The sequence below is a fragment of the Nannobrachium achirus genome, assembly GCF_963921795.1.
Source record: "Nannobrachium achirus genome assembly, chromosome: 7".
Lineage (NCBI taxonomy): Eukaryota > Metazoa > Chordata > Actinopteri > Myctophiformes > Myctophidae > Nannobrachium > Nannobrachium achirus.
The window spans coordinates 62022928-62035814 of record NC_137816.1 but is presented as its reverse complement, the minus strand read 5'-3'; the positions used below and the strand labels follow the sequence as shown (position 1 = coordinate 62035814).

Below are 12887 nucleotides of genomic sequence, written 5' to 3'. Positions count from 1 at the left end.
GGTTCTACTCCAAGTCTCTCTCGGGTGATTGAACTTCTCACCCTATCTCTAAGGGAGATACCAGCTACCCTTCTGAGAAACCAAAGTAGTGCAAAATAACAGAAATAGCCTATATCTACAAGCTTACAACACTCAGTCGTGAGCTCGCAGATCTGCTATCTTCTGCTACTTTCACAACATTCGAAGTGGTGCCAAAGATAGTTTTTAGAGTGTTCGTTCAGTGACAGGGCCTTTTTAGAGTGTTCGTTCAGTGACTGACAGGGCCTATCCGTCTCTTCAGGTCTTTAGTAAAATACATTTTCAGGTGGAGAAACAGGAGAGAGAATTTACACAGGATAAAAAAGTGAAATTAGAGGTGAAGAATAAAACAAGTGAACAAATGGTACTGGTACACCAAGTGATAAGTGATGTTTGTGGGCTTCTCTCCCCTGATTGGGTGAATATGGTATCCCGACCTGAACATTTATTTTCTGTTTAATGAAGGGCCGGAGAGACCCCTTTTTTACTAAAACAAGCACTCTATAATGATTACTATCAGAATAGCTTCCATTTTACACAATACTTTTTTGTTTGAACCCCAAACTATCACTTACTATGATGAGTTAACATGAGCCTGTGACTAAATAATAACTATTGGATCCATTCTGGAGTTCGGACACAGGTTTAAACATTACAGATATGTTTGTGAGTTTACTGAACTAAAAGGTAACATTCCAGATGCGTTTGGGAGTTCACTGAACGTGGCAGTTCTCCTCCTGGTGGCCATCTTGCTCGGCATTCCCGCCATCCTCACAGCCGTCAATCGCAGAGGTTGCCATGGTGACAGCGGGGCTCTGGAGGGACAAGGACCCCAGCACCTGGAGACAGGACAACACCAAGGGACAGAAAAGATTGTTAAGAAAGAGAAAGTCGCGTTTTGCGCGAATCTGTATAGACCAGTGGTTCTCAAATCATAAACAACAATTAACAAGTGACGCAATTTCCAGTTCTGGGAGCACTGGCGGGTGCAGGGGAGCGGCCACTATCCTTAACCACCGAAAACACAATTTTGACGAGCACTCGTCATAGGCGCTGTGGACCTCGGACGATTTAACGAACGAACATGGCCATGTACCCCCATCTGAAAACATGTTGTGCCAGGGACCCCCTCAAGTCCTCCATACAAGATTTGTGGTGTTAAAAATGTCAAATATAAATGTTGAAAATAGCCCGTTAAGCTGATTATGATATATTAACCGGTTTGAAGGACCCTTAGGGGTCCCCGGACACCACTTTGAGAAGTGAGAACCCCTGTATTAGACCATATTCCACCATAACTGAGAGCGTACAAACGGAACCGATTAGCTTGTTACGGACCCGTAAGGGTTCATTTGGTTCCGCTTGTACACTCTCAGAGTTACAGACCTGTAAGGGTCCATTTGGTTAATAACAATCAAATAATCTTTCCTCATGAGGACCCCCTGGAGGTCCCTGGACTCTTTGAGAATCAATCCAAATATATTTTCAACAATCTTTGTCAACTCCTATTATTATTTCCGAATAACCCGATCTGGATCTGCAAGCTTGCAATGCCCCGGGCGTCTCTTTGAGAAGCACAGGGAGGAAGGAGGTCTCACCTTGGTGTCAGAGGAACGAGGACTACGTCTCTTCACCGTGGTTCTCCTCATGATGAACGGACTGGCCTCGCCCAGAGGGATGTCCGCGAAACCTGACGCCACACACACAAGTTACACATTAAGACCTGTGGCAGATACTTCCAAACTGGTAGTTAGTTTCAAGATTTTTCTAAAATGTTCAAAAACTATCCGATGCACAAGCTTGTACATCTGCTATGAGTGTCTACTGTCTACCAATGAGCCCATCCACAAGCTTGAGCTTGTAGATCAGCTATTTTCTATGCTAAAGTCAGCCCAGACAAGATATTATATTTTAAAACAAAAAGCCTTCAGATTTGATTTTAGGAAATATCTAATATTAGTATGGTTTTCAGTGGGAGTTTTAAGTGGTCAAACTATCAGTAGAATATGTGTTCAAATACTCTTTAACTCATTCCCCGCCTCCCCCGATAGTCCCGAGAAATTTTAAATGTCGTTCCCCGCCAGGCCCGATAGTCCCGAGAATTTGCTTTTATATAATGTAATGTTTAATTACACTTTTCTCCAGCCCGTGACAAAATTTGAGCCTTCTGTCTCACACATATCACACATCAAAGTAAGTGTGTTTGAAAAAAAGACTGTAATAATGTATAAATTGCAATACAAATGTATAAATCTCCCCAACCACAGTTAATTGGCAAAAGACGCATTTGAGCTCAAAAGGCTGGCTGCCGGAAAAAAAAAGAGAAGAAAAAAAAGTGTGAGAACAGCTGTGTGTGTGTGTGTGTGTGTGTGTGTGTGTGTGTGTGTGTGTGTGTGTGTGTGTGTGTGTGTGTGTGTGTGTGTGTGTGTGCTTCCCTCCACTGTATCTCTGTTTCAGTGGTCCCTGTTGGACCCCCTGATGGTGTTCAGTCCCATAAAAAACAGTGCTATAGTGAGATCTGCCTCTGCCTCTCTCTCTCTCTCTCTCAAGACACAAAACACACAATTATCGCCAATTTGCCATATAAATGCTTCTAAAACGTACCTGATAATGATGATGGTTGATTTGAATCCACACCCATATATCCAGGCTATAATATTAGTTTTATAATGGTATTTAGTCCACAAACTTCAGTCCACAAACAAGCCATGATCGCCTTTGCAAAGGTGGGGGTCCCTGGTCGCCTTTCTAACAACCAATAAGGGGTCCGCGGGTCCAACGCTTCACCGACCTCCGCAGAGCAGTGCAGAGTTACATAACATTGTAAAATCAATCAATAAGCCTATCATTTGTTACATAAAGTTCATATGATCCAGTTGCAGGGACAAGTGGTCCCTGTCGATGGGGTCTCACAAAGGGGTCCCTGGTCTCCAGCCAACACTTAGGGAACCAGGTGGGGGACTGGGGGTCCCTGGCCCACGCTCCACCAAAACAAGCGATCAACTACAGCCAACAAGCGATCGATCAACGTCAACAGCCTCGCCTCGTTAGCAAAATGCGTCTGCCCTGCTCTTGCAGGGCAGTGCAGAGGATTTTTTTGGGGCAGGGGGAGACATTTTTCTAACATGTCCCAGAATGTGAAAATAGCAGATCTACAAGCTCTACAAGCTCTCAATGTGTCACAGAGCGATGTGTTGAGCTTGTAGAGCTTGTAGATCTGCTATTTTCACATTCTAGCACATGTTAGAAAAAAGACTCATGCCCCCTTTGATGTCTATTTGTGTGTGTGCACCTGTACAGACCCAAAAACAGCTGAGACCAAAGCAGACATACAGAGACAGAGAGAACGCGCCCCCAAGTGGGGGCTCACACAAATACTCACACAAATACTGCAAAACAGTATGTGAAATTGCTGAGTTTTATGGTCAGACATAGCCAATAAAAATATTTTTCTCTGCATTTTTCTAAACAGAAAATTCTAAAAAAAAATCCTATTACATAATTACATTAGTACACTTATCTGATAATGCCTGAAGCCATAAAGACAAATATCAAGTGAGTTATTCGCTTGAAAATAGATTTTTCACAAAAAGGTCAATAACTCCAGTTTTTTCAATTATAGCTGGATTTTGGTCAAAAATGGCTATTTTGAGATGGCTGCAACTATAGAAAAAAAAGCTTTTTATTTTATTTTTTTATTTTTTGGTGAGACTAGAGGTGGTCTTGTTTCATTTCAGGTACTGTATGACACAAAATACAGAATACAGAATTTAGGAAAAATGTCAATATAAAAAAAATATATAAATTTTTTCATTAAACAAAATGGCAGGGGAGCCAAACAGTCAATGTTAAAATGGCGGCCAATGTGTTAATAAAAATAACTCATAACCAAAAATAGAAAACCTACGATCTATGCTTGTGGACACAACGCGAGGTGTTGCGAGCTTGGCCACAACAATTGTTTTTTTAATATTATTTGACAATTTGGACAAAGTTTGACCAGTTTATATTAGAGTAGTTAGTTTTGATGCAGTAATTGTCTTTTTGGGGAGGACCGTGCGGTGCTCAGTACTGACCTCTCTGCACCAGCTCAGTACTGACCTCTCTGCACCAGCTCAGTACTGACCTCTCTGCACCAGCTCAGTACTGACCTCTCTGCACCAGCTCAGTACTGACCTCTCTGCACCAGCTCAGTACTGACCTCTCTGCACCAGCTCAGTACTGACCTCTCTGCACCAGCTCAGTACTGACCTCTCTGCACCAGCTCAGTACTGACCTCTCTGCACCAGCTCAGTACTGACCTCTCTGCACCAGCTCAGTACTGACCTCTCTGCACCAGCTCAGTACTGACCTCTCTGCACCAGCTCAGTACTGACCTCTCTGCACCAGCTCAGGAAGTCCCTCTGGCCTGAACTCGTCGTCGTCCCGCTCACTTCCTGTCCCCCGCGGCGTGGCGGTGGTCGCCGTGGAGACGTTGTCTCTGATCCTCTTGGCCAGGTCGCTCATGGCCTCGTGGGCTTTGGCCGGGGTGCTCCTGACCCCGCCGTGACCCCGTTTCCCTAGAGACGACCTCTGAGGAGGGGCGTGGCGGTCCCCCGCGGCCGGCAGAGGAGCCGTGTTCTCTGTGTTGTCCACGGCGTCCTCCGCCTGCGGCGCCTCCTGCTGCCTGGAGGCCGACAGCCTCTGGGAACGCCGGCGTTTGGCGCCGCTGGCGCTGCCTGTTCACAAACAGGACAATTAATGGTGACGTAAAAAAAATATATATAATTATAATCAACAATGTACGAAAATGTATGTAAAAAAGCTGTATTCTGACGGTGTTCTCGATCCTGATTGGATAAAATTGGTATCCTGATCCACCAGTAATATCAGAATATAAAGCTATTTTAACATTTATTTTAACCAAAGAAAATCACTTCTCCTACCTTTAATTAAATGTGTGGTAGCAGGTAGATCTATTTTCTTTTGAAAATGTATTCATTTTTTCAACAGATGAATTTACACAGATGAATGGAAACGATTCTGACGATTATGCACGACTGCGATTATCACACAAAACAATTGTGATCAGGCAATAATCCTAATAATAATAATAAATATTTATAACTGTAATAAAGTAATACTTTGTGACGGGCCGTACCGGTAGCGTTGCCCGGCTGGGCGCTAGCAGCATTAGCCTGCTGTTGGCTAGCGGCTGTGAGGCTAGAGGCGGTGAGGTGCTCCAGCCGCGCAGCCAGGCTCTCGTTGCTCTCCTCCAGGCTGTGGACCTGCAGCATCAGGCTGCAGTACTTCTCCAGGCTCTCCTCAGACTCCCTGCGCGCCTCCTCCAGCTCCTCCCGCACCTCCTCCAGCTCCTGGCCTCGCTCCACCAGGGAGGACCTCAGCTCCTCCGCCTGCCGCTCCTTCTCCTCCAGGGAGCTCTTTAGACCTTCACGTGGATTAAAGCAACAAAAATTATAATATATTTCACAAAACTAAGACCAAGCTCACAGCGTGCGCTTCAAGCTTGTAGATCTTATTTGAATATATTTTTTTTAAAAGCGAACATTTCTAAATCAAATATTTGCTTCTGGGGTAAGGGGGGTCCCCAGTGGAACCTAATATTTCAAGATGGGGGTCGTCAGCCAAATACATATAAAGCTTGGCTTTTCTATATGTGAATGAGGTATAAGACTTGCACACATTTTCACGATTAAATAGCAGATCTATAAGCTCGCAGCTTGTATATCTGCTATTTTTTTACTATTTAAAGCATAAAATAATGGTTAAATAATGCATAATAATGTGTTCCTGGTCTAAATGGGTTAATCTGTGATTTATAAAACAGTGTGAAAGGAACCCCCATCCCACCACACTAGCACTGATTCCTAGATAATGAACACAATATGTAACGTTAGGATATTTAAATCTTTTGTTAATATTGTACCTTCTGTCCTACATACAGCCAACGAGGTGAAGAACTCACAGATACAGGCTTTAACCTTTGCTTTTGTAAGCTGCTTCTGAACATATTGCTAGTTTGACCACTTCAAAATGCTCTAATCTTAGAATAATAACCTAAAATATCCTTGTCTGCTGGCTCTCAATTCAGATGGCTATGTTCGCCATCTGATGGCTATGTTCGCTGCACAACATTTCACAGAACAGAAAAGACATCCTGCATGGCTTCTATGGAATCCAAATGACTGAAATCAATCATGACAACTGATAACTTTAATCCATGCCTTCATTCTCCTGGGCCTTCTCGTCCAGGGAGGTCTTCAGAACTTCATTCTCCAGGTTTTTCTCCTCTTTCTCTTTCTTCAACTGTTCCACTTCAACCAGCGCCGCCTCACTGCTGCCGCCTGCTGGGGGAACAACAGAGGACGCTTTTAAAAGGCAGAGTTTGTGTTGTTATTTTGGTACAATGGTCACGAGTGTGGGGGTGATGTTTTGTGTGTGTAGCTGTCTGTGTGGTGTGTATGTTGTGTATGTTGTGTATACCTGCGTTGTGTAACAGTGCATCCTTCTCTTCCTCCACCTGTTTACAGCGGTTCATCCACAGAGACATCTTACTGCTGGCCGTGTCTCTCTCTTTAACCACAGTGCTCACCTACACACACACACACACACACACACACACTCTTGGTTTACATAGGTTGTGGGGACATTACATAGACTTCCATTCATTTCCCGTGGCCTTACCCTAACCTCTATCCCTAACCGTTGTGGGGACCTACTATTTGGTCCCCACAATGTCTATTTCTCCAATTCTTCAGTACTTGTGGGGACATTTGATCCCCACAAAGTAATAAAAACCTGTCCACACACACACACACACACACGCACACAAACACACACACACACACACACACACACAGCATAAAAGTCTAGCCAAATTAACAAATTAAACCCTCATTTATTTAGTAAACTAATTTGACCAGGGTCATCTGTTCTTGGTCCAATCTCTTTCCCCTCTAAACCGAATATCGTGTCTCTGCTCATGTTTATAGTGTCTTGAGAGTTGAGACAACTGAATTGAACAACACATCATCTCAAAATGCCCTCCTTTTCCCGCAGCATTTCCATGGTAACTAATGTGGCATTGCTTTCATGAGTCATGGCTAAACATTATCCAGGTTAACTGGCTAAGTTGATCTGACCAGATAACTCTGCTTTCATGAAACCGATTCATGGCTGATCCTGCATAAATTAAGCTAGGATACGAGCTGATAAATCCGTGCATAATCCCCAATCTATGTAGGTTTCGTAACACTGGCCACTGGTTGAAAGTGTGTCCGTCTGTTGACAGACAGGTTGTGTGTCTGTGTGTGTGTACCTGTTGTGTGAGTTGAGAGACGGCAAGGTCTCGTGCCTCTCTCTCCTCCTGCAGAGTCAGCTGCAGACGCTCTTTCTCCTGGTCCGTCCTCCGCCTCTCCTCCTCCGCTCTCTCCTTCTCTCGCTCTGCCGAGGACAGAGCGGAGAGCAGCTTCTCCCTCTCCTCCTGCTTTCCCTCCATCTCTCTCTCCAGCTCCTCCAGGCGACTCTGCAGTCTCTCTCTCTCCTCCTCCGCTCGCCGTCTCTCCGTAGAGCTGTCACGATTATGACATTTTACATGACGATTAGTTGTCGAACAAATAATTGCGACGAACAATTTAATTGTGTTTTTGTCGTTGACAATTAGATTTCCGTTTGGCTTTTAGGCTTTGAAATTGCCCATGGCAGATATGACACATAACCTAAATATACAAAGAAATGACTGACATATCTGACAACTTTATACTTAAAATGCGACGTGTTGTGAGCTTGTAGATCTGCTATTTCCACTATTTTTGAAAATGTCTGAAAGTAAATGAGCATTTTTCAACATGGAAACGATTATGACGATTAAGACAAAATTATTGTGATTATGTAAAAATCTATAAAAAAGAATTGCGATTAGACCATTTTGACAGGTCTACCTCTCCGTCTCCCGCTGCTCCCGCTCGGCCAGGAGTCTCTCTCTCTCTTTCTCCGTCTCCTCCAGCCGAGCCTGAAGAGCGCTCCGTCTCTCCTCGTCTTCCCTCATCCCTCGCTCCATCTCCTCCACCCTCCTCTCGTCCTCCTCCATCCGTCTCTCCAGGCTCTGCTTCTCCTCCAGGAGAACTCGCTTCTCCTCCTCCAACTGAAAAAAAGAGAGGAGGAAGAGTGAAGGAGGGGACAAGGGAAAGGAGAAATAGATCTTTTCAAGGACCCCCAGAAACCTTCAGATCCAAAAGTTCGAAACACAGCACGAAGCGACACGTTTTTAGCTTGTAGATCAGTTTTGAGGTTTCCACTCAGAGACGCTATATCACAGCTACAGGTGCCAACAACACCACTAAATGATAGATCTTCACGCATTACAGATCAAATAACAGGACATTATATAATATTGTGAACATTGATCTTGTACCTTTTTCTTCTCCTCTTCATTCTCTTCTAGCTCCGCCTTGGCCATCTCAGCCTGAGAGAAACACACACAGGTTTACACGTTATTTATGAATGAACGCAGGTTTACACATTATGAGTGAACACAAGAACTGATTATTTAGCCTGAAATCAGCTCAGGGATCAATTCCTGCTGGATGTCATACAGCGCCCTCCTCTGGTAGAAAAGTATCATGGCTGTTTCGATTAAAATGTGATCAATAACCAGATATTTTAATTGTTGATGTTGTCAAAAAAAGGCTATAATTTGTTCGATATATACAGTTTAAATCGGAAAACACAGATATAGTAGTCTGTCTGTAGTTATAATGATGTATATTTAAACCATAGTGTGATTGCATGCCTGTAAGACAGTAGGTAATAGTGTATATTATTTATGACTGAATACCTGTAAGACAGTAGGTAATAGTGTATATTATTTATGATTGAATACCTGTAAGACAGTAGGTAATAGTGTATATTATTTATGATTGAATACCTGTAAGACAGTAGGTAATAGTGTATATTATTTATGACTGAATACCTGTAAGACAGTAGGTAATAGTGTATATTATTTATGACTGAATACCTGTAAGACAGTAGGTAATAGTGTATATTATTTATGATTGAATACCTGTAAGACAGTAGGTAATAGTGTATATTATTTATGACTGAATACCTGTAAGACAGTAGGTAATAGTGTATATTATTTATGATTGAATACCTGTAAGACAGTAGGTAATAGTGTATATTATTTATGATTGAATACCTGTAAGACAGTAGGTAATAGTGTATATTATTTATGATTGAATACCTGTAAGACAGTAGGTAATAGTGTATATTATTTATGACTGAATACCTGTAAGACAGTAGGTAATAGTGTATATTATTTATGACTGAATACCTGTAAGACAGTAGGTAATAGTGTATATTATTTATGATTGAATACCTGTAAGACAGTAGGTAATAGTGTATATTATTTATGACTGAATACCTGTAAGACAGTAGGTAATAGTGTATATTATTTATGATTGAATACCTGTAAGACAGTAGGTAATAGTGTATATTATTTATGATTGAATACCTGTAAGACAGTAGGTAATAGTGTATATTATTTATGATTGAATACCTGTAAGACAGTAGGTAATAGTGTATATTATTTATGACTGAATACCTGTAAGACAGTAGGTAATAGTGTATATTATTTATGACTGAATACCTGTAAGACAGTAGGTAATAGTGTATATTATTTATGATTGAATACCTGTAAGACAGTAGGTAATAGTGTATATTATTTATGACTGAATACCTGTAAGACAGTAGGTAATAGTGTATATTATTTATGACTGAATACCTGTAAGACAGTAGGTAATAGTGTATATTATTTATGACTGAATACCTGTAAGACGGTAGGTAATAGTGTATATTATTTATGACTGAATACCTGTAAGACAGTAGGTAATAGTGTATATTATTTATGACTGAATACCTGTAAGACAGTAGGTAATAGTGTATATTATTTATGACTGAATACCTGTAAGACAGTAGGTAATAGTGTATATTATTTATGATTGAATACCTGTAAGACAGTAGGTAATAGTGTATATTATTTATGATTGAATACCTGTAAGACAGTAGGTAATAGTGTATATTATTTATGATTGAATACCTGTAAGACAGTAGGTAATAGTGTATATTATTTATGATTGAATACCTGTAAGACGGTAGATAATAGTGTATATTATTTATGACTGAATACCTGTAAGACAGCCTCCTCCAGGCTGTTTTCAGCCTCCTCTCTCTCCCTCTCCAGAGCATCAATTCTGTCCTGCAGGGAGTCACACTTCCTCTGGGCATCTAGAGAGAGAGACAGAGACAGACAGAGACAGACAGACAGACAGACAGACAGACAGACAGACAGACAGACAGACAGACAGACAGACAGACAGACAGACAGACACACAGTCAGTTTATGTTGACAAAAATGTAATCTGGAAGTCCTTGAAGGCAACATAATGACTGATTCTACACTTGGTTGCATGCTGAAAATACCAGATCTACATAACGTTTTAAAATGTTCCACCTATAATAAATGACATGCCCATTGCCCAAAATATGAATGACAGGTTCAAATTGCGTGGCTTGGCACAGCGTTCCGAGCTTGCGGATCTGCCGTTGTTTTTGATGCTTTTGTGTGACCCAGTAGGATGATCCAGTAGGGCGTTAAATTATGAAAAATCGTATGACTGTGACAACAATTTGCAAATAAAACTTACGCTTAAAAAAGAAATTATGAAAAAACACTAAAATATGGAGATGGTTTCTATAAAGCTGGTAGAACATGGCACCTTTCAGCAGCTCTCCCATGGTCTTCTTCTTCCTCTCGTCCGACTCGATGCGGACCTTGAGCTTCTCTATGCCGTCCCTCATCTGCTGCACCTCCTCCTGGGTGGAGTTGAGACGAGACGCGATCTCTCCTTTCTCCAGCAGAGAAGACTCCAGAGACTGAGACAGACGACTAACCTCGCCTTCCAGAGACTGGAGAACAAAAACAAACATCTCATTTGATTTAAACCACTTGAAGGGGAATTTCAGACTAGAGTCCTCTGCGCGTTATTGGAAATGACACCCGAGCTCCAGGGAAACCCCGCCCACCGAAGTTTTTGATTGGCTGAAGCGGAGCTAGGGAGCGCTCGATTGTAGTCGCTTGGACAGGGCGTTTATCGTGGGCTTATAAATATAACGATTGCATTCGCCACGGCTTCGTAACTCGCGCGGCGCTCCGCCGGCCGCGCAGCCCTTGCCCGCTCTTCCCCCCCCCGAGCGCCGCTGGCCTTCGCGCCGCTTGCAGTGTCGTGGACAATCGAGCGGCTCCGCCTGGAGCTCGGGTGTCATTTCCAATAACGCGTCCTCGGCAGCTCTGACCGCAAGGGGAGGGATTTAATGCTAAATCGCTTTTTTTGTATCGCTCGACAATTCCGACTTTCATAATGTTGGAGATGTCTCTGAAGACTTTCGTTTCCGTGCGGCAAACTGAAAATAGGTTCACTCAAATATCGTGATTTTTAATGAATCTTAGGTTTTTACACGTTCATGGGCACTGGTCCCTTGAGTGTCTTCAAGACCAGAACCCATTGCAAGTTGCTGTACTCTGTCCTCTACCCTGAGCCATCCCACACTAGAATAACGAGCAGGGGTTTCTTATTTAATGTTTACCTGTATTTTGGTCAGCATGCTCTCAGAGGTGTAGCTGGCAGAGGTTTCGTCCTCTCTGACGGTGTTCAGTCGTGTGGCCAGTTCCTCCATCTCTCTGCTCTGCTGGGACATGCTCTGCTCCAACAGCGCCACCTGCTGTCCCAGCTGCACAACAACACCACACCACAATGTGTCATCTATGGGCAATGCATCCATTATTAATCTCTATTGTGATATGAGATATATACATAGATATAGCGGTGTCTCCGCGACCCACTGTTTGGGAAACAGTGCTTATCATATCAGTGATAAAGATGAGTGTACTGTATGGTACCATCGCACAGGGAACCCGAAGCCTCTAGAGGCCCTGTCGGCAGGAACCACAGTCACTCTGTGTGGAGTCACATTGGTTTCTGCACACTGCTCAGTGCTGGAACCACAGCAAGACTGCCACACATTTTAGTAGATTATTATTATTATTAGGGCTGAGACTTTAACTGATTAATTTTGATAAATTCATTACAGAAAATTAACGTGATTTAAAAAAATAAAACGCATTTTAACCACGCCTCGTTTTTGGAGTTTCAGGCATACCGATCATACAGGTGCAGGGAGAAGAAACCGATTCGACCGCTCATTTGCTCGGCCCAGTGGATGGGAAATTTAGACTCACTCGTATACCAAAATGTGTTTTAATTGAAATAAAATTGCTTCTCAGGTCAAATATTTATCGCATTTAATTCATTACAAAGCCTCTAATTAATTAGAAATACCCAGCCCTAATTTACGGTATTATTAGTCCAAGCTGCCCCACCTCCCGGTTCTCCTGCTCCAGCTTGTCCAGGCTGCTCTGGGAGGTCTGGTAGCACCTCCTCTCTTGCCTGCGGTCCTCCTCCAGGCTGAGGAGCAGCTGTCTGGTGTGAGCGTTGCTCCTCTCCAGGCCGTGGACCTGCTCCCTCCACTGCACCGCCGCCGCCTGCATCTCCTCGCGCTCCTCCTGGCAGGAGGCCAGCTCCGAGCGCAGCTCGCCCGTCTGCAGCACACATTAACACAGCCTTCTGGTCAAGATCCAAATGATATGCCACCAATTCTCTATACCCAAAGTTTTTTAGCCCAATGACCCCCTGAGAGATGAAGCAGGGACCCCCCCCCCCTGCTCTACATAATGTATAAAATTGTGTTGTAGATCAAACTGTTTCATAGATTTCATAGATTCCTAGACTTGTTTGACAGCACTATCAACAGTG

General features: G+C 43.0%; 1 protein-coding gene across 1 annotated transcript in view; it reads right to left on the bottom strand.

The window, feature by feature from the left end:
• Nucleotides 1-731: 731 nt before the first annotated feature.
• LOC308288888 (uncharacterized protein) overlaps nucleotides 732-12887 on the bottom strand; it is a gene marked incomplete at both ends in the record, with an annotated part of 35931 nt that continues 23775 nt past the window's right edge. The window contains 13 exons of the mRNA XM_080730362.1: nucleotides 732-857; nucleotides 1617-1708; nucleotides 4395-4736; nucleotides 5159-5446; nucleotides 6243-6365; nucleotides 6502-6610; nucleotides 7337-7589; nucleotides 7959-8161; nucleotides 8432-8482; nucleotides 10205-10302; nucleotides 10794-10983; nucleotides 11662-11805; nucleotides 12455-12673. Coding sequence (XP_080586488.1) covers nucleotides 732-857; nucleotides 1617-1708; nucleotides 4395-4736; nucleotides 5159-5446; nucleotides 6243-6365; nucleotides 6502-6610; nucleotides 7337-7589; nucleotides 7959-8161; nucleotides 8432-8482; nucleotides 10205-10302; nucleotides 10794-10983; nucleotides 11662-11805; nucleotides 12455-12673 — 2238 coding nt within the window. The remainder of the gene's footprint in view (nucleotides 858-1616; nucleotides 1709-4394; nucleotides 4737-5158; nucleotides 5447-6242; nucleotides 6366-6501; nucleotides 6611-7336; nucleotides 7590-7958; nucleotides 8162-8431; nucleotides 8483-10204; nucleotides 10303-10793; nucleotides 10984-11661; nucleotides 11806-12454; nucleotides 12674-12887) is intronic.